At 42.0% G+C, this 27,108-nt stretch overlaps 1 protein-coding gene across 3 annotated transcripts in view; it reads left to right on the top strand.

Annotated features, from left to right (window-relative positions):
- Positions 1–27,108, top strand: part of ATP6V0A4 (ATPase H+ transporting V0 subunit a4) — a 95,989-nt gene that overhangs the window by 6,573 nt on the left and 62,308 nt on the right. The window contains exons 2-8 of one of the 3 annotated variants that reach the window (XM_030308522.1): positions 15,146–15,240; positions 15,354–15,419; positions 15,514–15,632; positions 16,326–16,464; positions 18,637–18,770; positions 19,845–19,923; positions 20,221–20,315. In XM_030308522.1, coding sequence (XP_030164382.1) covers positions 18,654–18,770; positions 19,845–19,923; positions 20,221–20,315 — 291 coding nt within the window. In that variant the 5' untranslated portion in view covers positions 15,146–15,240; positions 15,354–15,419; positions 15,514–15,632; positions 16,326–16,464; positions 18,637–18,653. Of the gene's footprint in view, positions 1–15,145; positions 15,241–15,353; positions 15,420–15,513; positions 15,633–16,325; positions 16,465–16,990; positions 17,207–18,636; positions 18,771–19,844; positions 19,924–20,220; positions 20,316–27,108 lie in introns of those variants that run through there. The other 2 variants (XM_030308526.1, XM_030308527.1) reach the window with 2 other exon arrangements.

The following is a 27,108-nucleotide window of genomic DNA, read 5'->3' as shown; positions in this document are numbered from 1 at the left end:
TCAAGTATGGATTTCTTTTTAATTGTCTTGCTTGAGGTTTGTAGACAAGTGAATATGGAGTTTGAGGTCTTTCATCAGTACTGAGACGTTGTCGGCCATCAAATACTACTGTCCCATTCTTTTCTCTCCACTGCAGACTCTAATTCTCTTACTATTTCCTTTATTCTCTATCCTTTTGTTTTCATGGGCTTTATTCTGAATATTTTCTTCAGCCCTATATATTTTTTTAAATTTTTAACGTATTAATGTTTGACAGAGACAGAGTGGGAGCAGGGAGGGGCAGAGAGAGAGGGAGACACAGAATCCAAAGCAGATCCAGGCTCTGAGCTGTCAGCACAGAGCCCAACGTGGGGCTCGAACCCATGAACTGTGAGATTGTGACCTGGTTGGATGCTCAACCAACTGAGCCACCTATCTTTTATTAGAACTCTTATCATCTGTGTCTAATTTATTTTTTTAACTACCCATTGGGTTCTTAATTTCAGTTATATTAGTTTTAGAATTTCCATTTTGTCCACTATGAAATAACTTTTTGTTATACAGTCTCATTTTTCATATTTGTGAACAGAGTGACCATAATTTTTAAAAATCTGTTTTATAACTTTAATATTTGTTCACCCCCATTGATCTGTTTCTTTTGTCTATTATTTCTGCTGGTTTTCATCCATGTTGCTGTGTTTCCTTATGTACCTGGTTATTTTTATTGTGTGCATAATTGCAATTACACATATTGTAAAAATAAGTAGGATGAGTCATGGGGTTTTTTGTTTGTTGTTTTTTGTTTTTTTTTGTTTTTTGTTTTTGTTTTGGTTGGGTTGCCTTAGTCAGGTACTTGGGGCCAACAACATTGTGTTACCATATGTCTAGTCTCCGATATTGGCCTATTTGTAGCTAAGTTGTAGACTTTGTAAGGGTTAATTTATTTTAGTCACCTTTCTTTCTATGTGAGGCTCATTGGAAATTTTTTTTCCCCAGGGAAATAGAGATGAGCATAAAAACATATATCCAAGATTCTCTACCTCAACATTATAATATTTGTGAAAATGAAAGCCTAGAAGCACCTTATAGCGGAATAAAAGATAGATTCTATCTGTTAAAAAAATTTTTTTTTAACATTTATTTATTTTTGAGAGGCAGAGTGTGAGCAAGTGAGGGGAAGAGAGAGGGAGACACAGGATCCGAAGCAGGCTCCAGGCTCTGAGCTGTCAGCCCAGAGCCTGATGCAGAGCTTGAACCCATGAACCATGAGACCATGACCTGAGCCAAAGTCAGATGCTTGACCGACTGAGCCACCCAGGTACCCAAAGAGGGCTTTTAAAATGATGTTTTAGAATGATATATTTTTTTCCTTTGATATTTAATGATTTGGAAAAACACTTGCTATGTAATACAAAGCAGAAAGAGCAGGATGTGAAACTATATATTCAGTGGGATTCCAGCTATTTATTACACATGCATAGGCAAAGAAAAGGCTTGGGAAGCATCCTATCAAGATGTCAGCAGTAGCCATATCTAGAATTAACACTTTGAGACAATTTTTATTTTCTTCTTTACACTTTTATGTGTCTTTCAAATTTTCTGCAGTGAACACATATTACTCTTATAATCAGGCAATAAAATCAAATTAATACATTTTATTTAATTATTCATTTATTTTAAAGATTTTATTTTTAAGTAATCTCTACCACCTATGTGGGGGCTTGAACTCACAACCTTAAGATCGAGAGTTGCATGCTCTACCGACTGAGCCAGTCAGGTGCCCCTCAAATTAATATATTTTAAAAAAGGATATTTCACAGGAAAGCAATACAGTCACAACAGAGCAGATAGACTACATTTAACAGTACCTATCTGGTTGTGTGGGAAAATTTTCAATGTCAGGAAATCCTTGGTTGCATTAAAGAAAAATCTTAATCAAATTTCAAGTTGTATTGGGGCACCTGGGTGGCTCAGTCCATTAAGTGTCCGACTTCAGCTCAGGTCATGATCTCAGTCTGTGAGTTTGAGCCCTATATCGGGCTCTGTGCTGACAGCTCAGAGCCTGGAGTCTGCTTTGGATTCTGTGTCCCCCTCTTTCTCTCTGCCCCTCCCTTGCTCATGCTCTGTCTCTCTCTCTGTCAAAAATAAGTAAACATTAAAAAAAAAATTAAAAAAAAACCCATAGACTCTCAATGTTGGAAAGGGATCTAGAAGCCGTCTGGCCCAATCCTTAACCTAGTAAGGATCCTCTCCTGCAATGAAAGGAGAAGTTAGAGAGTTTGGTATGGCTGCATTTGACTTCTCCTGGCTCTCAAGGTTGTGACTTGGACTTCTGCTAAAATGCCTCAAGTAGCAGGCTTCTTACCAATTGTTAAGGCAGCCAGTTCCACTGTGGGATAGCTCTACCTGTTAGAAAAGTTAGTGAGTTACTAGCATCAAACAGGTAAGGGCATTTTAAGGTGAAGTTAATAAACAGTAGGAGGGCAGGTCCTGTTCAGCTCTGCAGCCCTATGAGTGGCTATTTCTGGCTCCTTCATTCCCAGCCTTACGATTTGTACAAAATATTTCTGTTGGCACAACACTGCGTGTGGTCAGATTCATTTTGTGTTTAATAAACAGAGATGCGTGTTCTCAAAGAGTAATTTTAAGCTAAGGTTTTGGGGAAATAAACTACACGTTTGTGGTAAACACTCAGCCAGTTTTTCTTTTCCAGTTTGTCCATGTGAAAAGTAAAAAGGACCAGAGAGCCGAGTCAGAGATTGTTGGCCTTCCTTCCTGGCATCCAGCTTCTTCTCTCCGGCCATGTCTTCTGGTCTCTTCTGTAACCTTCCTTCACCATCTGTCTCTTGTCCAGGCTGCCTGTGGCTTGGACAACCAGCCCTGAGTCAGGAGTCCTGGGTTCCCTTTTCACGTTGTCACCCTCTGTGTGACCTTGGGGGAAGTCATGTAACCTTGGTGATGATGCTTCCCAAGAGATGTGGTGGGGGTTCTCTGGGAGGGAGTCACTTGGGGAAAAACCCAAGGAAATGTTGCCTTCAATCCTCTGTGAGAAAATCTTTGTCTGGGATCCCCAGGACTCTCCAGAGGGGATAAACTGGTTCTGCTACATATAGTACCTGATACAAAGGGATGTTATGTCCTTTGAGAAACAAACAGGAAAGCTATGAAGAGAGCATGAGAATCAGGGGCACATATTCTGCGTCAGGCTCTGCCACTAATTTGCTGCAGGACTAGGCACATCCCTTCACCCCCTGGGGTCGTTTACTCATCCCTAAAGCAAGGGGATTGGACTAGAGGATCTCAAAGTTTTCCTCCAGGGGTACAATTCTGTGACTCTGCTCAACACAGTATATTAAACGGAGAAGAAACTAGAGGTGGGAATTGTGCTGAAAAGAGCCTCACCAGTGGATTTGGGGGAAAGTATTATTACAGAAAAATAACTGGGGAGGCTCCCGAGTGACAAATTTGGAGATCTGATGGGTAAAACGCATCCATGACAAACGTTGAGGCATTCTCTTCTCTTCATGATGAAATTTTACTTTCCTATATCTCACTTCCAGTCAGTCTGTGACTTGGCAAGTGAAGACAGGAATGAAAGGGGTGTAAAGTGGGTTTGCTTGCTCTGGAGAGGAGAGGCAGAGAGACCAGGTCAAGAAACGTGGAGGTGGAGAAAAAGGATGTGGGAGGGTTCCATGATGGAGGGTCTTCTCCTAAGGAATGAGACTCAGCCTTGTGCTGAGGGGAAGGAGGTGAGATGAGATGGAGGGGAGAAGAGAGTGTGCCAGTCAGTGAGAGACGTTGGAGGGCTCTTTCTTTTTTAGGGCATGATCTGGGGGACAGAAAGGTGTAGAACATCCGTGAGGACCCACCTGATGTTGGATGTGCGCCATTGTTCCCTCTGACACTCACCACTCACTGGAGGGAGTCCACGGCCAGGAGGGAAAGGGAATGTACGCGGCAGGAGATGATTCTGGTTTCAGCACAGAGAACACTGACTTCAGTGTGCTGATGACGTGAATCTTGGACATTACTGTCAACAAATTGCATTTGTGTGTGTGTGTGTGTGTGTGTGTGTGTGTGTGTGTGTGTGTGAGTTGAATGTCATTCCCTCTCTTTTTAGCAACCTCAAGCCATTCTCTGTCTCTAGTACTTTGTCTCCATTAACGCATATTGTGAAGGTTTGTGGATGTTGGGGTCAGTGCCTGGCCAGTGGTGGGAACTGCTAGGTAAGTGGATGTTAAAATCAATTACGTGAAGGAAGGTCATCTGGCCGGAATTCAGTTCAGAAAAATCAGACACTGTTTGTGGAGAATCAGGTTGTTACTTCTGCAGCTACAATTTTATTTTTGGATTAAATTCCTTGCAAGCATTTTAGCTTGCTCTCCACTTACCCCTTTTCATTTTTTAAATTATAATGATCTCCTGAAAGTTGATCCTGTACCGCTGAACATGTGGTCGTACACAGTATCTTCCTAATCCCCGGTAGAGGGATACAGGAACAAAGGGGGCCCTTTGTTTAAAGGAATGTCCGCTTTGAAGAGATGTACGGGGAGTGCTCGCCTCTTTAGCTGGTCAAGAGCCACCTTATAGAATGTCCTCGGGCACAAAAGTGCCTCGCCTGAGACCTGCCCAGACAAGTGTAAAGTGGCCCAAACTGGCATTGTGCCCCAGACTTGCCTAAAGAACAGGAGTAGTGGTACGAAACCACTAAATGTCCAAAACAGTACTCTTACAGGTGGCCTTAGGGGATTGATTCTGTTCTAAGGGGGTTGTTTCCCTCAAGACCTCGTGCCAACTGTAAGTGTCATTTTCCTTTAAAGCATTGGGTTGAGAGGTGCCTGGGTTCCTCAGTTGGTTAAGTATCCTATTCTTGATCAGGGCTGAAGTCATGATCTCACGGTTTGTGAGTTTCAGCCCCGTGTGGGGATCTGCACTTGGAGTGCGGAGGCTGCTTGGGATTCTCTCTCTCCCTCTCTCTCCGTGCCTCCCCTGCTGGCCCTCTCTCTCAAAGTAAATAAATAAACTTAAAAAAGAAAATAAAATCTTTAAATGAATAAATAAGGAAGGATGCTTTCAGGCCAGTGAGTGGTCAGGACTCAGTCTTTGGCTCTTTTCTGCCCGTCGCCGGAAACCCTCTTGAGGCTCATCACTGTGAAGGGCTCTCCTCTCCCCTTTTCTCTCCTTCCTCCACTGTTGAGATCACAGGAGATAATCTGGGAAGTTTACTTTGGTCCTAGACCACCTGGACTGTGGGTGCTCGCACTTGAATCGTTCCGACCTTGCGTGAGTCAGCGATGCTATGAAATGCTGCGTGTAAGATACCAAGCTCAGTCGGGACACTTGCAGAGAGATGTAAAAGATACCTTTATGGGATTCAAGGTGATTGTGCCACAAGCACCTAAAAGATCAGGAAAAGTAGAAGTTGCCAGTTTCTACACGTGCTGGGCCCCTAGAGCTCACAGAATTGTCTTGGATTATTAACTGTCTCTTCCTTGAAAAAAATAGAGGAAATCTTCCCACGAGGCTAATTTTCTCCTCAGTTCCTTCCCTGCTCCCTCCTTCCTTTTCACAGCCTGGTATTTTGGAAGAGTTGTTGGTATTGTCTTTCTTCACCGGCCAGTGACTTCCCAGTTCCCCAGTCTCTGAATTCTGCCTCCTTCATGCCCCTGAAGGAGGTCCATCAGTGTCACCAGGCACCTCCAGATGCTTCTCAGCTCTCCTGTTGTGTAAGCCCTCCACGATTCTTGAGACACTTCTCTCGAATTCTCTTTCTTCTGACTGTTCTCCTCGATCTCCATTCCTGGTCCGTCTCCTCTGTCCTGCCTTGGAACCTTTCAGGTCTCCCACACTCAGCCCTGATTTCACTGCTTCCCCCTTGTCACAGACCGAATTGTGTCCTCCACCCCCCACCCCCATTCATATGTCGAAGTCCTAACCCCGCACCTGAGAATGTGACCTTATTTGGAAATAGGGTCTTTGTAGAGGTGATTAGTTAAGATGAAGTCATACTCTTACTGGAGTAGTCTGGGCCCCTGCCCCCAACCAACATGTCCTTATTAAAAGGGGAGATTTGGACACAGACACACACACATGTGAAGATGAAGTCAGATCCCAGAGGCTTCTGTAGCTAAGGAACCCCAGAGATGGCCAGCGAATCACCAGCAGCCAGGTCAGAGGCATAGAACAGATTCTTCCCCATAGTCTCAGAAGGAATCATAACGCCCCACCCCCATCACCTTGATCTTAGACGTCCACCTCCAGGACTCCTAGACGATGAGTTCTGTTGTTTACGCTACCCAGTTTGTGGTGTCCCCTGTCGATGCAGTTCTAGTGAGCTGATAAACCCCAGGCCAGTGGCGGACCAATGTGTTGGTCTAGAAGCCTCTTCACTCTTAAACATTATTGAGAACCCCAAAGAGCTTTGGCTTATGTGGATCCTATCTACTAATATTTCCCACACTAGGAATTAAAACTGAGAAATTTAAAAATGCTTGTGTATGAACTCATTTAAATTCATATGAACCTGTTTATTATGTTAGTATAAACACCTCTTTTTATGAAAGTACTGTATTTTCCAAAACAGTTTCGTGAAGAGTAGCACTGATTGCTTTCTTTTGCAAATCTCTTTAATGTGTGACCAATAGAAGACAGCTGGGTGTCTTTTGCATATCTATTTTTACATTCAGCTCATTGCTCTATGTTATTTTTTTTTGAAATATACAATGAAAATCTGGTCTCACGTAACTAAGTAGTTTTTGGAAAGGGCAAAAAATTTTTTTTAAATTTTATTTAAATTCAAGTTAGTTACCATATAGTGTAATAACTAACACTACTACAGTAGTAGAATTCACTACTAATTCTAGAGTAGAATTTAGTGATTCATCCCAGGAAAAATGTTTTACTAGACTTTTCAGTAGTTGTGGACATTTTTCTTTGATACTATAGGCCTTTTAAAAAATTTTTGTTAATGTTTATTTTTGAGAGAGAGAGACAGAGTGTGAGCAAGGGGAAGGTAGAGAGCGAAAGAGGGAGATACAGAATCCGAAGCAGGCTCCAGGCTCTGAGCTGTCAGCACAGAGCCCCACACAGGTCTGGAACCCAGGAACTGTGAGATCATGACCTGAGCAGAAGTCAGACGCTTAACTGACTGAGCCACCCACGTGCCCCAACAAGTAGTACTTTTTAAAAGCTTAGTTGCAGTGTGGACTCTGAAACCAAATCAATGACCTTTTCATTAAAATCCCTTGGTTAAGCATGTACTTTTCAATGGATCGTTTGCCCAAGCATGACTTTATAACATCACGCATTGGGCATTTGGGAAATAATGGTTCATTGAGTTTTGCAGATCTCCCAAATGCTGTCCCGTTTCATTATACAATAACTTTTAAAACTCACATTTATAAATATCCCCACAGAAATATCCTCATCAGAAAAGTTGTTAGCATTGAGAAGCTGTCACGTTCATGTGGGTGCATAAAAGTTTTCCAAAATGTTAATTGTTGTTTGAGAGTTAGAATTTCATCACTGGCAACAAACAATGTCAGTTGTTTGCCTTTCAAGTGACAGAATCATTTGGATCATTTCTGAGAAAATGCCTGCCAAATGCCTATGTCTGAATAACCACAGTGTGTCAGCTGTTCTTTTCAAGTAAGAATGGTGTTCTGTCAAAATAGCTAATTCAGCTGGCAAGTCAAACCATCACTCTTCTTACTTCGTTATGCCACAAAAGGGCTTTATGTGTGCTTTCCATTTTGTCACATGGGATATTAACGATGAAACAATATTTCGTCTTTTGCCTGGGCCACAGTGCTGGTCTCAGAACTGCTCTGTCTGCTGCGGGGATTGCCTCTCCTTGTGTCCACTCTGCAGTTAGTAACGTGTTTTCTGGGGCGCCTGGGTGGCTCAGTCAGTTAAGCATCAGACTCTTGATTTCAGCTCGGGTCGTGATCTCCTGGATTGTGGGTTCGAGCCCCTTGTCAGGCTCTGCAGGCAGCTCAGAGTCTGCTTGGGATTCTCTCTCTCCCTCTGCCCCTTCTTCACTCTCTCAAGATAAATAATGTTAAAAAAAATAAATATGTTTTCCAAGTTGTGCCATTTACTCCTACCCTACCTGCTTCAGAGCCGTCAAGGGCCCCAGACGCTCTTGTGATAAAGGCACAGTCCTTAATACAGCCTGCAGATCATGTCCTCATCCTGCCCGCTTTGTCCCCACCCCCTCATTCTCTCTGCCCTGTGTATACTGCCTTCTTTCCCCAAGAAGGAGTCAAGTTACACGACTTAAAGAGCTGTGTTCTCTCCTTCAATGTACCCATCTTCGTTCTGACACATTTGTCCCCGTGGTTATTTAATAATTTGATTACTGAGACTAGACTGTCTCAGCTCTGGGGCCACACTACCTGGGTTCAAGTCCCCTCTCTACCACTTGCTAGTGAGCAACCTTGAATGTGTTACCCATCTCGGATTGCTAATCTGCAAACCAGACAAACAATAACAACGAGGGTTTTAATAATACCTATCTCTTAGGGTTTTGTCTTAAATTTGCCCGTAGTGGGCATCATCTGTTTGCCATTGATATTAGGATTATTACTTTTGCCTGCCCTGCTAGAGTTTACCACAACAGGCACTGTTTTGCCCAATTCGTACCTTAAGTGCCTAGTGCCTTGCCTGGCATTTCATAGTTGCTCAGTCAATATTTTTGAGATTATTTTATTTTATTGTCGTTTTAATTAAATGTTTGATTTTCTTCAAATTAGCTGATGGATACAAACTGTAAAAATCAAGTCGTACAAAGGGTTTGAAAGATCAATGCTCAAATCTCCTCCCTCTCCATTCCATCTGCAGCCTTGTTCTTACTCTTGACTAATTTTTTCCTTTTGTGGTTACTTTCAAAATCTCCAGGGACGCCTGGGTGGCTCAGTCGGTTGAGCGACCGCCTTCGGCTCAGGTCATGATCTCACGGCTCATGGGTTCGAGGGTTTGAGCCCCACATCAGGTTCTGTCTGTGCTGTTAGCTCAGAGCCTGGAGCCTGCTTCGGATTCTGTGTCTCCCTCTCTCTCTGCACCTCCCCTGCTCATGCTCTGTCTCTCTGTGTCTCAAAAATAATATAAACATTAAAAAAAATTTTTTTTTTAATCTCCAGATAATATGCTCACGCTGCTCTTCTCAGTTTATCGGCGTTTGACATTATCTTTTGAATTGAATACTTGTTTCTTTTTGGTCTCTCCCATCTCCACTAAAATGTAAGCTCCATAAAAGCTGTGACTTTGGGGCGCTTGGGTGGCTCAGTCAGTTGAGTGTCTGAATTCAGCTCAGGTCATGATCTCACAGCTCGTGGCTTCAAGCCCCGCTTTGGGCTCTGTGCTGACAGCTAGGAGCCTGGAGCCTGCTTCGGATTCTGTGCCTCCCTCTCTGCCCCAACCCACTCGCATTCTGTCTCTGTCTCTCTCAGAAATACATAAACATTAAAAATAAATAAATAAAAAAAAAAAGCAGCGACTTGGTTGTATTTCCTGCTGTGTCTGCAGAGCCTAAAACAGGGCCTGACGCACTGGGGGTGCCCCATAAATAAGCCCTGGATGAGTAAGCATCAAGACATGCTTCATGAGCATCTGTAGATGCTTAGCGTTGTGCTGGCCTCTGAGAGGCACTCAGCGAGCACCAGTAATGCTCCATGGAAATGAAATCGGTGCCGTCTCTATCCTTACTCTCGTACAACTGTTACCTTCTCTCTCTTCTTTTGTCTGATCAGTCTCCAGGTCCAGGTCCATTTTATTACTTATACAGCTGTGAATATGAGGCCCGCTCAAGTTGACATTTTGTTTTGTAACATTGCATCGCCAAGGGCTTAAAGTTTCCCCTCAAAGCAGTTTCTTGTACTGTTTTTGTCTTTATGGTCCATAATCTGTGATCTGCTCTCCAGAAATCCATAAAGCTCTGAAAACAAAGATGTTTTTATGCACGTGGCAGCACAGTCTGACCTGATTTAACGTGAGGCATGTGTAATTTTTATTGATTCTTCATAGTGAGGATGTATATATTTAAGTACAGAAGGATTAACATGCTTTGATTACAGCGTGCTGCCCCCAGGGCCCATGTGGTGTTATATAACATATAGTATATACCTGGCTTAACTTTCTAAAATAGGCGACATTCTGAAATCCAAAAGCCTTCTGGCCCCAAAGTTGAAGACCTGTAATATACGAGCTTTATGTGTTCGTTACGGAAATATCAGGGAATAAAGAAAAGGACAAAACACATAAATCTAAATCCAAATCCTATCCACCACGATGATTTCAGTATAGTTCCTTCCACATCTTTCCTGTATTGATTATACATGTTGAAGAAAGTTCAATGATCCTGTTTCATAAAATACTTTTTATCAACAGCGTTCCAAGAACCTGCTTCCTTGTCTATAGAATGCTTTTCATGCTATTTTAATAGCTGCACTATATTCTATCACAGAGATGTGTCAGAGTTCGCTTAACCGTCTTGATCTTTTACTTCTTCCTCAAAGCGGCCCCTGAAGAGGGTTCTGCAAAATCTCCAGGGTTCTGTGCACCAGTTTGAAAACCACCAATCTGGCTTAGGATCCTTTTCCAGTGAAGGAACTGAGTCTCCTGATGGGTAGCTGCCTTCTCTGGAGCCACTCAAACCTCCCGGGCTACTTTTGATTTAGAACACACATCTCCAGAGATTTGTCTCTGTCCTCTCTCCACTGTATAACGCCAGCTAAGCACAATTCTTCTTTGCTCTTTCTGAAATCTTTTTTTTTTCTAACCTTTTATTTTGAAATAATTACAGATTTTACAGAAAGTTGCAAATAGTACAGGGAGGTCTTGTGTGCCCTTCAAGCAGTTTTCCCCATTGGTTATTTACGTGGGGAAACTGACAGTGATAGAAAGCTTGTATATGGTTCTGTGTCATTTTATCACGTGTATAGATTCACATCTCCGGCACCATAGTCAAGCTATAGAACTGTTCTGTCACCATGAAGATTTTCCTCATGTTGCTCCCTCATAGACACACACATACACCACCACCATGACCATTCCTAATGCCTAACAACCAGTAATTTCTTCTCCATCTCTATAATTTTTGTCATTTGGAGAATGTTGTCTAACTGGAATCATATACTGCATGACTTTTTCAGATTGGTTTTTTTTTTTTTTTTCCACTTAATCACCTTGAGATCTATCCAGGTTGTTGTGTTTATCAATAGTTATTGCTTTTAGTGCTGAGTGGTGTTCTCAGGTATGAATATACCATAAGCAGGATATTTTGGTTGTTTCCAGTTCTGGGCTATTACGAATGAAACTGCTATGATTGATGTATAGATTTTTTAGGGGTGAACATAAGTTCCATTCTCTGGGATAAATAGCATGAGTGTGACTGCTGGGTCCTAAGGAGAGTGCATATTTAGTTTTTTTTTTTTTTTTTTTTAAATTTTTTTTTTTAACGTTTATTTATTTTTGAGACAGAGAGAGACAGAGCATGAACGGGGGGAGGGGCAGAGAGAGAGGGAGACACAGAATCAGAAACAGGCTCCAGGCTCTGAGCCATCAGCCCAGAGCCTGACGCGGGGCTCGAACTCACGGACCGCGAGATCGTGACCTGGCTGAAGTCGGACGCTTAACCAACTGCGCCACCCAGGCGCCCCTATTTAGTTTTTTTTAAAAAGCTGCCAAACAGGGGCTCCTGGGTGGCTCAGTCGGTTAAGCATCTGACTTTGGCTCAGGTCATGATCTTGTGGCTTGCGGGTTTGAGCCCCGCGTCAGGCTCTGTGCTGGCAGCTCAGAGCCTGGAGCCTGCTTCAGATTCTGTCTCCCTCTCCCTCTGCCTCTCCTGATCTCACACTCTGTCTCAGTCTCGCAAAAATAAATAAACATTAAAAACAAATATTTTTTTAAAAAACTGCCAAACAGTTTCTCAGAGTGTACCATTTTACATTTCCACTGGCAATGCATGACACATCCAGTCTGTCCACATTTTTGCCAGTGTTTGGAATTGTCACTATTTATTATTTGTCATTGTTCTGATAGGTATATATTGATATTTCATCGTGGTTTTAATTTGTATTTCCCTAATGGCTAATAATGTTGAACGTCTCTTCCTGTGCTTAGTGGCCATCTGTACATCTTTTTAGGTAAAATGTCGTATGGCTTTGGCCCATTTTTCCAGTTGGATTGCTTGATATTTTGTTGAAGTTTGAAAACTTGATAAATTCTAGGTATGAGTCCTTTATCAGATACGTGACTTGCGTATATTTTCTTCCAGTCTTGAGCTTGTCTTTTTATCCTTTTTTCTAGAATCTTTTGCACAGCAAATTTTTGAATTAATTTTTTTTATTTCTCTTGTGGATAGCAATTTATGTGTCTTATTATAGGAACTCTTCACCAAACCCTCGGTTCTGAAAATGCTCTACTATGTTTCTGCTCAAAATTTTATAGTTTTACATTTGAAATTTATCCCTGATCCATTTTGAGTTAATTTTTGTCAAGGGTGTGAGGGTTGTTAGGTCTTTGTTCCATTTTTGGCCTGTGGATGTCCGTTTGCTCTAGCACCATTTGCTGAGAAGGTGATCTTTCCTCTACTGAAATGCTTTCCACTTGTGTCAAAAATCAGTTGGACTGACTTGTGTTGGTCTGTTTCTGGGTTCTCTATTTTCCTGCATTCACCTGTTTGTCTGTCTTTCCCCCAGCGCCACAATCTTGATTACTGTAGCTGTATGGTAAGTCTTGAAATTAACTAGAGTGGTTTCTCCTACTTTATTTTTCTATTCATTATACCTCTGCTGATAAGACCCTGGCTGGGAGGAGAGGAGTGCCTGGTTACTGCTCCCCACATGACCTCAATGAGGGGGTGGCCTCATTGCCAGTGGCAATCGGGAAAGTTCCCATTAGATCTCCTCTGACATCACCCAGTGAGGTTAACAAAGGGTGTCTTATTACCACAGGGTGGGTCTGGGAGTTCAGACTCCGCACTTGGCCTTCTCTGACACGATACTGGAGGGTGTCGCTTTGGTGCACTTGGGGGAGGGTAGAAGACTGGGCTCTCCCCACTTGGGCTTTGCTGACATGGGTGGGCATAGAATCACAGTTTTTTCTGTGGTGTTTGGCTGGATTAGAGTGATTACTATCTGAAAGTCTTCTTTCTTACTAGGCTGCCTCTTTCCTGATGCCTTGGGTAGAGAGAGCAGGCTGTATTGGGGATTTTTTTTCTATCTGCCTATCTTGCTGGCTTCTGCAGCACCATGCCTAGAACACAACAGGCAAAAGAAACCCCAGAGAACTTGCCTCTGTCATTCCTTACACCCTCAGGTTCCTAGAAGGTCTGTCTTCTCTCTACCTTTCAGAGTCTTCTAATATTTCTTGTACGTATAATGTTCCGGGTTTTCAGTTTTAGTTATTGGGAAGAAAAAGTGTTTCCACTCCATCTTTCCAGAAGCAGAATCAAAGTAATTTTTCAAAAATGTCAATCAGTTGGGGCGCCTGGGTAGCTCCGTTGGTTAAATGGCTGACTTGATTTCGGCTGAGGTCACGATTTTACGGTTCATGAGTTTGAGCCCACATTGGGCTGTATGCTCACATACAGATCCTCTGTCTCCCTCTCTCTGCCCCTCCCACGTGCATGCACTTGCACGTGCGCTCTCTCTCTCTTGCACTCTCTCTCTCAAAAAGAAATAAATGTTAAAAAAAATTTTTTTTAATGTGAATCAGTTAAGTAATGTCATTTCTCTGCTTCACAATTTCCAAGGGCTTCCTGGTATGATTATAAAAAATAAAATATATATAAATCATAATCAAAATATATAAAATCAAAATTTCCTAATCATAATCAAAATATATAAAATCAAAATTTCCTAAAAAAAGCAAAAGAACAAAATCCAAATTTCCTATTGGCCCATCAGAACTTCCGTGGCTCCCTGTTTCCACTCTGACGTGCTTTATACTCCCTCTCCCCACCCCTCTCATGCCCCAGCCACATTGGCCTCCTTTCTGTTTCTTGAACGTGTTGCGCCTTCTTGGACTATGAAACAATATCACGCATAGTTGTAAACAGGGACTCTGGTGTTAGATGACCTGTCCGGAGTGACTGTGTGATCTTGGGCCACTTTCTCGGCCTTTTTGCGCCTCTATTTCCTCATATGTGACTTGAGAATAAGAATACTGTCCGCCTCCTAGGGTTATTGAAACGATTAAATGGATTGGCCCATGTGATGTAATTTGAGGAACTCTAAAGTGCAGGAACCATACCCAGCGCAGAGGAAGCATTCAACAGATAAATCAGCTGTGGGGATGAAGTTACTTACACCTCCCTGCTCTTGAATGGCTGTTTCTGTTGCCTGGAATACCTCCTGCCACCCCCTGACTCCCATGCCCCCCAACCCCACTTTTTTTTTGCAAGACTGACTCATTTAAATCTTCCACGCCTCAGCCTAAGTAGCCTTATCTGCTTATGTAAAGTAGTCTCTCTTCCTTTCTCTAAAGCCTATCTTTCTATAATTGCACTTTTTATAATCTGTGATATCTGGCTAACCTATTACTCGTTTACTGTTTGTCTCTTGCCCCGTGGACAAGAAGCTTCATGAGGGCAGACACTCTTGTCTCTTACTCACTGCCCTACCCCCCCCCCCCCCCCCCCCCCCCCCCCCCTAACAGAAGGAGCCACATAGTAGACTCTTAATAAAGATTTATTGAATGGATGAAAGAATTCAGGTCATTTATGGTTACACACCTATTACACATAATGCTGCAATAGACATTATTGTGGTTAAATTTCCGTATACAACTTCCAAATTTTTTCGTAGGATGAACTTCCTAGAGTGGGGTTGCTGGGTCAAAGGATATACACATGGCCTTTCAGACAGATTGTATTAATTTACTGTCCTGCCAGTGTCCTGTGAGTGTGTTGTCCTTCTGCATTTTCCACTCAGGGCTTTAGGAGGGAAAAAAAGAAGCAAACCTTGAAATGCATTCTCCCTCCTCTCCTTCTCCATTCAAAATAATTAATATTCTGTTATACTTTGCAGATGAGGATACTGGGAACCTGGGGTTAAATAAGCTTCCCCAGGGTCAATGGCAGAGCTGGGATCGTGGCTCGGGTCATTTGGTTGTAAACTGTGGTCTTAACTATCGAGGTGTGCTTTTCGTCTATATTTTTCCTCAGTGATTCCTGGGCACCGGGACATTTGAGGACGTCTGCACCACCCACTGACTGGGGGACCCAGCAAACCCCAGGGGGGCTGAAGAGCAGAATGAGAGGTAGGCAGCGGAAGGGACATGAGGAGGGAGGCACCAGTCGAGGCAGGGGCTCCTCGTGCCTCGAGTTCGTCTGGCAAGAGAGACGGAATCAGTGTCGGGCATTCTCTTTGCAGTTGCCAGTTCGAATCCTTCTGCTCTGTGCTGTGGGTCCTGAGTTCAGCCTTCAGAAGTCTGACCAGGTGAGGCTGGACTCGAGTGATTCCGCCACGTTGGGGTGGGCGGCTCTGGCCAACCTCTGTGTCTGAAGCAACCCGAGCATTGCTTTTCCTACAGGCCTCGGCACAGGCCACCTGCTCCCCCCAGGGGCCCTGGCCTCCGCTCCCCCAGGTTCAAGCTGCCCCTTCTCAGCTGATCTTCCCAAACTGCCTGCATTCACCCTGCTGCCTCCCAAGGTAAAGTTAGATTGTCCACCCTGTGTTCTCAAAAGCAGTAGTTCTAATTTGATGACACACAAGCATCACCTGAGGCGCTTACTAAAAAGACCTCAGACAACCTGGGCCATTTGAATATTGACGGGATATTTGATTACTGTTGAATTACTGTTGAATTTTAAGTGTGACCATGGTATTACATATGTGTGTATTATATATGTAATATATATGAATATGTATCTTTTAGGTTACATATGTATTATATACATTATGTTATTATATAATATATAATATATTATATATTATAATATATAATATATTATATATTATAATATATAATATATTATATATTATAATATATAATATATATGTATATGAAAATGTATCTTTTAGGTTACATATGTATTATGTATATTATATAATATATAATATATATTATATATATAATATAATATATGTATATGAAAATGTATCTTTTAGAGATACATACTGAAATATTTTGAAAGAAGAAATATGTGTGTGATTAGCTTCAACGTAGCCTGGGGTGGGTGGGAGAAGTGGGTAAAAGAACTGATGATACAAAATTCACCAGTTGACGCTGAGCGGTGTGAATATGGGGGTGCCTTATATTGGTCTCTGTACTTTTGCGGTTGCTTTAATTTTTCCACTCTAAAAAGTAACAACAACAACAACAAAACACCCTTCTTGTTCTAGGGTACATGTGCCACTCACCCCAGGTGGGTGCATGAAGGGATCTGCACCCCCCCACCCCCTTGAGGAAAGCTGCTTTGCCAAGCTCATTAGTGTGAACGAAGGTGGCCACTGCAGAGGACCCCCAACCAGGAGACACGGTGTAATTGCTTTACTCCTCTGCTCCTCGCCCCTCTCCACCAAATAAGTTGATCAGGGCAGTAATTCTCGGTCAAAGGGTAAATAGTCATGTCTGGCCCTGTCTCTTTACCTGGGCCACATTGGAAGCTGAATCGTAGCTATTGAGTGTTTATCTGTCTGTTTTGTGTTGCAAGTGAAGTGTTTTTGAAGATAGTTGTTGATAAGATAGTGGGCATGATTTGTTTTTCATGTCCCAAACGATTTCATTTTACAGTGACAAGAAGGAGTGTTTGATGTGCTTAGTAGATGCACTCTAGGGCCCTTCTAAGTCCTCTAGAAACCTTTCCCAAAACTGCTCACCGAGGGGTGAGTTACTTTTCTTACAGGAGAAATTCACTGCTTCCTGGTGGGGCTCCAAGGTCGTGGCCCTGGGCTCAGGTGGCTGGGGGGGGGGGGGGGGGGGGGGTTTGAGCAGGGCTGGCCGGTGAGGCAGGTTCTCCTCACTCCCAGGCAGGTGTTGATACAACAGAGCTGCCTCTGGGCTCTGTAGGCACCTAGGGAGGAGAAGCACCGGGAGGGGCTCTTTGCCTTAGGGAAGCCACCCGAGGAATCCTGGTCCCAGGCCTGCCACTCACAGGCCCTGACCAAACACAGCTGCCTCTGGGGGCTCCCTGCTAGGGGGGTTGGGCCGAGGGAGTACCAGAGAGCTGCAGCCCCCGCCCTGCTGCGGATCCCTGTCTAGAGCCTGCTGGGACAAAGCCCGGGTAAGAAGGCCCTTTACACTGTGTTCTTGGTCTGCTTGATGCTAATGTCTTGTGTCTCTCTTCTACGGAAACATTCCTTTATTTATCAGAGAGGGTAGTATGAAAAGTTTTGATTCATCTAGGTGTCAAAAGGCAAAAAATGCAGCATCAGGCGATGCATTCTGGAGGGAGGGATGATGTTTGGTCTCTAGTCAATAAATTGGGCAGTAACTTTTGAGAACCTGCTTTGTGGCTGAGCTATACTGGTGATAGAATGGAAAACATGACATAGTTCTCACCTCATGGAATTTACTGGTTAGTGGGCAACACAAACGTGAAACAAGTAGTTGCTGATGATTTATCTTCTGGGAGTACTGGTTTCACGTGGTGGTGGTGGTCTGAAAGGGCTTAGGGTAGAAGAGGATCTTTGCACTGAGGCTCCAATGACAGGATTGTGTTGGGTGCATGGAAACCAAGGGGACTTGGGGAGGAAGAAAGTGAGGTTCCAAATCTAGGGGAATGCATGGACAAAGGTCCTGAGGTAGGAGGGAGCTCCGGGAGACATTGTGTGTCCAGAGAGCAGTGTGAAGGGCAATGAAGCTGGAGGGGAAGGCAAAGGCCAGATACACAGCCTTTTTGTTGGCCAAATCAACGGTTTTAGACTTGATTCTATGAGAAATAGAGATACAAGAATAATTAAAGCAGAGAAGGGATAACCCCAGTGTCTGTCAAACAGCAGCTACTGTATATATGATAAAATGAAATGAGAAAAAGGGGCCCGTTCTGGAGGTGTGATAGTTATTCCAGAAGGTTGGTCTTTGGGGAAATTGATTTGGCTTGGCAGTGGTAGATCAGTCCAGAGGGCCTTTGGTGGGAGTGGGTTCTACATGAATACCCTTTTTCCATACAGAGGACATACATACAGATTTATTTCATTCTGGCTGACTGCACAGGGTTCTGTGAGTCAGCTTAATCACTGTCCTGTTGATGGATATCTGGGTTAGATCCATTTATTATAATTATGATATACAATGTTATCAGGAACATCGTTGTGCATACATTTTCCCATACATCTCCAAGTTTGTCCAGATGAATAGCAGTGGAAATCCTGGGTCATGGATATGAGTGCTATAAAATTTGATAGGCACTGACAAATTGCTCTCTGAAAAAAACTGTCCAAATGTATACTTCCAAGACTAAAGTACAGTGTATGAAGATGCCTGCTGTCTCATACCGTCCACAACATGGGTCTTTACTCATATTTTTTAATCTCTTGCCAGTCCGATAGGTGGTGAAAAGTGCTATCTTGTTTTTGTTTATATTTTTAGAATTAAGAGTCATTCCTGTTGGATTTTTTTCCCCTGTCGGATATTAATATAATGCAACTAAAGCCAGTTTTCATCCTAAGGCTTCTATACTCTTATTCCCTCCGATGTCTTTGTCTCCTGCAGACTAAGGCTGTGTCAAGATGGCGTCCGTGTTTCGCAGTGAGGAGATGTGTTTGTCCCAGCTGTTTCTCCAGGTGGAGGCTGCATATTGCTGTGTGGCTGAGCTTGGGGAGCTTGGACTGGTTCAGTTCAAAGATGTAGGTGCCACATTCTTGGGAGACCAGAGGAAGGTGGGGTGGGTGTAGACAACTCTTTCACACCAACTTCTTGGTAGTGAACTAAGTTCAGGGAGTAGAGCCCCGAGCTGGGATAGACGGAGTTCCACGTGGTTCTAGTTGTTCTTGCTAAGGTTTGTGATAACGTTGAGAAGTGACTTGCAAACATGTTCTCCTTTCCTCTAGATGTATCTCTTCTATAGGAATGTTTTGAGGCTCTAATGCAGTCACTACATTTAGATGGCATTATACTTTATTTCCTACATAGTACCTTCAAAGAATTGGAGGTCTCCAATGGGCATGTGGACTACCAAACCTTGTTCTGAAGACAGAAACCAATTGTTCCTAACTAGCTGGTCTGAGGACAAAGTGCACAGTCTCCCTAGAGTGACATTCTAGGGCTAGACAGTCTTGAGTGTGATGTTGGGGTATCATTTCTCAGAGGTGGTTTGGATCCTTACCAAGCTTTTTTGAACAACGTTCTTTACTCCTTTACTTCCTCACCAAGATCACAATCAAAACTAAGCTCCTGCAGGAAGGATCTTGTCTTGTTCTGTGTGTTCTTAGTTTCTAGTACAGGACCTGATGTGAGGCAGTTCCTTAATAACATTTATTGGGCTGAGCTGAGGGTCACCATCACTAGGACACTGAATTTTTGTTGTGATAACATTGCATGGAGCTATGCAATTTCAAGATTCTGTCATATTCATGACTCCACTGAGGATTTCAAGGCTCATTTGGATGTAAATCCAACTAAAAGCAAGGAAACCTTAACTGTGGGAGGACTTTCTAAGTGTAGGAAGACCAGAGCTGAGGCATTTGGGAGATTGTGTATAAGAACATCAAGGTGTGTTTTGCCTGTAACTTACCTGTCTCATGCATGGAAGTATCTATTCCGAAGATGGTTCCAGCAACCTTCCCCAGCATTAATAATAATAATAATAATAATAATAATAATAATAATAATTCCCCAGCATTAATAATAATAATAACCAAAGGGAATACATTGGCATCTGTTGCTACTAATGTGTGGCTTCTGGTTTCCCCCCACTCTAGTTAAATGTGAATGTGAACAGCTTCCAAAGAAAATTTGTGAATGAAGTCAGAAGGTGTGAGTCGCTGGAGAGAATTCTCCGTAAGCCAGTTTTCTGTTTACTGTCTAAGTGTCACCTGGTTGGGAGGTAAATGGTTTGCAGAACTAGATTATAACAAACATGTACCTGTTTGTATACTTTTTGAGGTGATTCTAGAGACAGAGTGGGGAAATTAGGGTTGGGTTGCTGGTGCCATGGCAGTCCTGGGGGGGCGGGGGCGGGGGTGGCGGGGAACTCAGGTAGCTGGGCTGGCTGAAAGGTACCTGTCTGCTTGGGCCCACTTCTTAGGTGAGAAAACACAATCACCTTGGGCTCTCTCGTGGGGTTTCATCCCACAGGTTTTCTGGAAGATGAGATGCAAAATGAGATCGCGGTTCAATTGCCAGAGAAAGCCCCACCAACCCCTCTCCCACGGGAAATGATTACCCTGGAGGTAGGTTCTTTTCTACTTTGCTAAAGACAGTCACGAAGCCTGTCTCCTGAGGAGCTCAAAAAAAACCACTCACGGATCTTTACCCAGTTGCAGAAGGTGTAGGGGCGGATTTATGTGACTGTCCACTTTTCAGTATTAATCCCCCAGGAAAATCCCACTGTAAAATTTTTATTTTCATTTTAAATGTTTATTTACTTTGAGAGAGAGAGTGGGTGTGTGCATGTGAGTTGGGGAGGGACAGAGGAGAGGGAGAGACAGAATGCCAAGCAGGCTGCATGCTGTCAGTGCAGAGCCCGAGATGGGGCTCAATCCTGCCAACCATGAGATCATGACCTGAGCTGAAACCAAGAGTTGGAAGCTTAACCCACTGAGCCACCCAGGCACCCCACCCCCACTGTACAATTTTTAGAGTCACTTCTGATCATGGGGAGAGCTCTTGTTTTCTCCTACTGCAGCCCGAAGGGAGTTCACCCCACTTTGAGAAGTGGTTTCATTGATGGACATAAATTCTCTCTCTCTCTTTTTTAATGTTGTATCTATCTATCTATCTATCTATCTATCTATCTATCTATCTATTTGAGAGATATAATTTTTATTGAGTATTCCTTAGGTCCAAAATACTGCTCAAAACATATTGTATGTTTTACATGTAATTGTAATTGGTCAATGATTGTCCCTATTTACAGGTCAAATATTTGAATCAGACGTCAAGTAACATTTCTGTCATCATAGAGTTAATAAATGAAGGAGCCAGGAACTTATCCCATTGGTATTCAGAACCCATATACTTTTTGTGGGGGAGATACATTTTATTTTGAAATAATTACAAATTTATAAAAAAATTGAAAGAATAGGCCAGGAAACTCCTGTTTATACTTGTCTCAAATACCTTAACTGTTAATATTTTGCATATTTTTTCTCTCTTATTTTCTCTTTCACTCCCTTTCGCTCTCTTTTTCTTTCTTTTTCTTCTCCTTATACACACTACACACAGATAAATGTGCATACAAGTTTTTTCTAAACTATTTGAGAGTAAGCTGTAGATACGTCCTTAACCCCTAAATACTTTAGAGTACTTTTCATGAGAAAAAGGACATCCTTTTGCATAAACTCACTACAGTGATCAAAATCAATACATTAACATTGAGACAATACTATTATATATCTCATTTACAGACCTTGTTCAAATGTGACCAACTGTCTCAACAATGTCATTTACAGAAAATTTGACAAATTTTGTAGTCTGTCTATTCTCCTCTCCAGTCTAGTATCATGCATTGTATTTAATTGTTATTGCACTTTATTCTTATCTCTCTGCCACAAGCCGTCAGTCTTACTGTCTTACTCAACCATAACAATTTTGAGAAGTCTTAACCATTTACTAGAGTGTCCCTCAACTTGGGTTTACCTGATTTTCTATGCTTATGATTAGATTCAACTTATGCATTTCTGCTGGGAATACCACACAGTGATACTACATCCTTCTCAGTGCATTATGTAAGTTTGCACATGATATCCATTTGTCCCAGAATTGTTGACATTAAATTTGATCTCTTGGTTAAGGTTGTATTCATCAGATTGCACTCATGTAAAGTTAATATTTTCCCATTGTTCACTTAAATATTTTGTGTGGGGATACTTGGAGGCTATGGAAATTTTCTGTTCTATGATCCATTGATGATTCTTTTTTTTTTTTTTTTTTTACTTTATATTTCTTTTTGTTTTAAATAATTTATTTATTTTTAAATTTACATCCAAGTTAGTTAGCATGTAGTGCAATAATGATTTCAGGAGTAGATTCCTTAATGCCCCTTAACCCATTTGGCCCATCCCCCCTCCCACAATCCCTCCAGCAAGCCTCTGTTCTCTATATTTAAGAGTCTCTTATGTTTTGTTCCCCTCCCTGTTTTTATATTATTTTTGCTTCTCTTCCCTTATGTTCATCTGTTTTGTATCTTAAAGTGTCATATGAGCGAAGTCATATGATATTTGTCTTTCTCTGACTAATTTCACTTAGCATAATACCCTCTAGTTCCATCCAGGTAGTTGCAAATGTAATGTTTTATTTATTTTTGAGAGAGCGCAAGCAGGGGAGGAGGAGAAAGAGGGGGACAGAGGATCGGAAGTGGGCCCAGCTCTGAAAGCAGTGAACCTGATGTGGGGCTTGAACTCACCGACTGCAAGATCATGACCTGAGCCAAAGTTGGACGCTTAACTGAATGAGCCACCCAGGACACAAAGTTCTTAGAAGCAGTGAAGTCTTGTCTTTTTGATGCTACTGAACAAGACTTTTGCTGGCACGATGGGATCTTCTTTTTCTTGTCTTGTCTTCCTTCTTTTCTTAACTATTGTCACTGTACTATACATTATAGCCTAAGGATTTATTTATCTTATAGCTGGAAGACCACCTTCACCCATTTCACACCCCGAAGCCCCCATAACCACCAGTCTGTTCTCTGTATCTATGAGTTCAACTTTTTGTTTTTTTTCTTTTCTTTTGTTTCTTTTTTTTTAAGATTCCCTATTTAAGTGAGATCATAAAGTATTTGTCTTTCTCTGCCTGATTTATCTTACTTAGTATACCCTCAAGGTCCATCCATGCCATTGTTATGGCAGGATTTCCTTCTTATTATGGCTGAGTAATATTTCCCTGTGCACATATACCCCATCTTTATACGTTCATCTGTTGATGAACAGTTAGGTTGTCTTCACTCTTGTAAATGATGCTGCAATGAACACGGGACTGCAGGCATCTTTTCGAGACAGTGATTTTGTTTCCTTCGGATAAATACCCAGAAGTGAAATTGCTGGATCCAATGTGTTGTTAACTAATCATCTTTCTGGTGGGAAATGACTCATGCTTTATATCTACTCTAGACTGAGGCCTCTCCTCGATTGGCTTCTGGGATCAGCTGTGCCTCAGCCAGCTGTTTTCTTTAGCCAAGGACATTATAACTGAGGGGACTACCCCTTTCTTTCCCTCTCTCCTTCCTTTTATAAAACTTTGAGTGCCCACCATGCACAAGGTAGCTTAGAGAGAAACAAAACATGGCCATGTCCATTAGGAGCTTCTAGAGCAGGTGGTGGTGAAAGGAGGGAGGGGTGAGGCAGTGAGATAGAATGTCAAAAGGTAGGCAGAGCCAGATCCTGGAAGGCCCTGTAGATCTTGATTTAAAAAATTGGATATTTTATGCTAAGAAAAGGAAGGGCCCATTAAAGGAGGCAGGAAGGGAGGGGAGCTTCACTGAGCTGAGCCTTATCTCTGGCTGGGTTTGTTTGTTTGTTTTCTTTAAAGATAATGTAAAGTTCTTGAAATTTTTGAAGCCTTTAGTAGTATAAATAAAGATACTCTAACAGAGATACGAGACTGGCAACTCCCCTGGAAAATATTTTGGACTGGCCATACTAAAACCTGGATATTTTGGAAGATATTGAGTTGGTTATACGTTTCAGATAGTACTTAAAAAAAACAAAAATCATTGCCTCCAAAGGAGGTAGGCATTGGCCCACTGGTTGGTTTTGAAACTCTACACTTTCATACATTTATACTGGTAACCAGTTAGATTACAGTCCAATGTGTACCAACAGCCCTTCCTCAGTATTTTCCTCCTGGGTATTATTTGTTGTAAAGATGAAATTAGAATGGCATGAGCTTGTACGTAGCAATATTTGTCTAACCATTGACCAAGGGAACAGACTGATTCAACGGTCTGGCAGTTAGTTGAGTGTTCCTCCAGCATTCCTATGAAGGGGAATCCTTCAAGATTGTGCAAGAGTACACAAGTGGCTTTGGGCCCTTGACTTGCAAATTTTCTAAAGAGGCTTTCATAACAATCCTAGAGGAAATATTAATTCAGAAAAAAAAACTTCCCACAAATCCACCATCTCAGCAGAAACTGCCATAACTTCTCAGTTTTTAGGTTTTATCCTTATCAGCTATATTTTTATGTAACCCCATGTCCATTGTCTACATTATAATTTTCTACTTTTTGCATTTAACTATCACTTTGTAAACTATGTTTTAAATAATGGGCTGTTGTCCAAAATATTTTTAAAGGCAGAATTATTTTTAAAAAAAGGTTTTTTTTTAATGTTTATTACTTATTGAGAGAGAGAGAGAGAGAGAGAGAGAGAGAGAGAGAGAGAGACAGAGTGTGGGGAGAGTTAGAGAGGAAGATACAGAATCTGAAGCAGGCTCCAGGCTCCGAGCTGTGAGCACAGAGCCTGATACAGGGCTCGAACTCATGAACCGTGAGATCATGATCCGAACTGAAGTTGGATGCCCAAGTGAGCACTATTTATGTAACCCCATGTCCATTACTATTTTTTCTTTTTAATATATGAAATTTATTGTCAAATTGGTTTCCATGCAACACCCAGTGCTCATCCCAAAAGGTGCCCTCCTCAATGCCCATCACCTACCCTTCCCTCCCTCCCCCCCCCCCCATCAACCCTCAGTTTGTTCTGTTTTTAAGAGTCTCTTATGCTTTGGCTCTCTCCCACTTTAACCTCATTTTTTTTTTCTTTCCCCTCCTCCATGGGTTTCTGTTAAGTTTCTCAGGATCCACATAAGAGTGAACACATATGGTATCTGTCTTTCTCTGTATGGCTTATTTCACATAGCATCACACTCTCCAGTTCCATCCACGTTGCTACAAAGGGCCATATTTCATTCTTTCTCATTGCCACGTAGTATTCCACTGTGTATTTAAACCACAATTTCTTTATCCATTCATCAGTTGATGGACATTTAGGCTCTTTCCATAATTTGGCTATTGTTGAGAGCGCTGCTATAAACATTAGGGTACAAGTGCCCCTATGCATCAATACTCCTGTATCCCTTGGGTAAATTCCTAGCAGGCCCCAGCACTATTTTTAATAGAATCATTGAGCATATAGAGCAAATGGTTAAGAAGCAGTTAAGAAAAAACTTCATTTTCTCCCCCAACTTTCTGCCACTATAGTTAGTGTTCAAAATTTAGGGTAGTGATTATCACTGGGTGATGTGCATGTGGGGCCCATGGTGGAGTTCTCTCTGCAACGTGTATGAAATTTTCCATCATAAAAAATACCAAAAATTCAATTTTTTTCTGATATTAATATGCTTTTTTTGGGAGGGAGGGGAACTAACATTTGCAGGAATATTTTTGTTTTATTGTTTATTTTCTAATAATTAGAAAATTTATTAGACTGTTGGTAAAGGTGTCTCTTGGGTAGATTAAAAAAATATCTAGCATGATCTTCTCCGTCTTTTAACAGGTGACCTTAATCCACTTTCATCTATTATGGTTGCTGATTCACTGACCATTGTTTTTGTTAAATGTTGAACTGATACAGTAGAATTTTTAGAAACTGTGTGTAAGGTATAAAGAATAATGATACAGTAAACACTGAGTGCCATCACTCCGAATGAGATAAAGGTGACCACAGTGATGGTGTTAAAGCCCTCTGTGTGCCCTCCCCTCCCCCCTCTCCCCTCCACTCTCCTCCCCACTCCCCTCTGCACTCCTCCCCACTCCCCTCTGCACTCCTCCCCCCTTGGAGATAATCACTGTCCTGAATTTTGTATTTTTCTTTTCTTTGTTTCTGTAGAGTTTTATCGCGTATTTAGTCTTCTAAATAGCATATGATTTAGCTTTGCACATTTTAGTTTTATGTAAATGAAATCATGTTTATTCTTTTGCAACTTTCTGTTTTCTTACATCGTTTTATTTTTAAGACACCATATTGTTTCATGTTTCTGAAATTAATTCATTTTCACTGCTGGGTAGTGTTTCTTGTATTGAATGTACCACACTTTATCCATTCTATTGTTGTTGGACATTTGACTAAGTGAGAAATGAGCTTTCATATGTGTGTGTGTGTGTGTGTGTGTGTGTGTGTGTGTGTGTGTTTAGAGAGTCAGGGAGAGGGGCAGAGGGAGAGAAAGAGAGAGAGAGAGAGAGAGAGAGAGAGAGAGAGAGAGAGAGAGAGAGAATCTTAAGCAGGCTCCATGGTCAGTGCAGAGCCTGATGTGTGGCTCGATCCTACCACTCTGGGATCATGACCTGGGCTGAAATCAAGTTGGGCCCTTAACCAGCTGAGTCAACCAGGCACCCTGAGCTTTCAAATTTTTTAATTATTTGCCAAATCTCAGTAGTGCATTCACAAATTGTGCCCAACAGAGAGATCCTCACCTATTACATTTTGAATTTCAATACCTATATTTTACATTTCCAAGATTTCTTGTTTTTAAAGTTTATTTATTTTGAGACAGAGAGAGTGAGCACAAGCTGGGGAGGGGCAGAGAGAGTGGGAGAGAGAGAATCTCTCCCCCACTGACAGTGCGGACCTGTCAGAACAGAGCCCAACTCAGGGCTTGAACCCATGAACTGTGAAATCATGACCTGAACCGAAATCAAGAGTTGGATGTTTAACTGACTCAGCCACCCAGGTGCCCCACATGTCCAATGGTTCCCCTTTTATATTTACCTGTTTTTTCATTTTAGGACATGCTTATTTAATAATTTAGTGGTGTGTGTGTGTGTGTGTGTGTGTGTGTGTGTGTGTGTGTATGTGGTGCTCTTTGAGCATTCTAAAAAAAACCTTAAACTCTTTTTCAGACTATTCCATAAAAATAATTGCACCCAGTGTGAGTTTGTGTTCTGACTGTTGATTTTGTTGGTGATTTTCTTATCGTAAGATTTCTTCTTGAGACTTACTCATTTTGTATGCTCATTTTGGAAGGAAGATTGTTTCTTATTTTTTGATTTTGTCTTCATGCCTATCTTGCCGTTTCTCTATGTAGCCTTTT

Source organism: Lynx canadensis, chromosome A2, assembly GCF_007474595.2.
Source record: "Lynx canadensis isolate LIC74 chromosome A2, mLynCan4.pri.v2, whole genome shotgun sequence".
Lineage (NCBI taxonomy): Eukaryota > Metazoa > Chordata > Mammalia > Carnivora > Felidae > Lynx > Lynx canadensis.
Note: the sequence above shows the minus strand (reverse complement) of the source record. Positions and strands in the feature narration are given on the sequence as shown.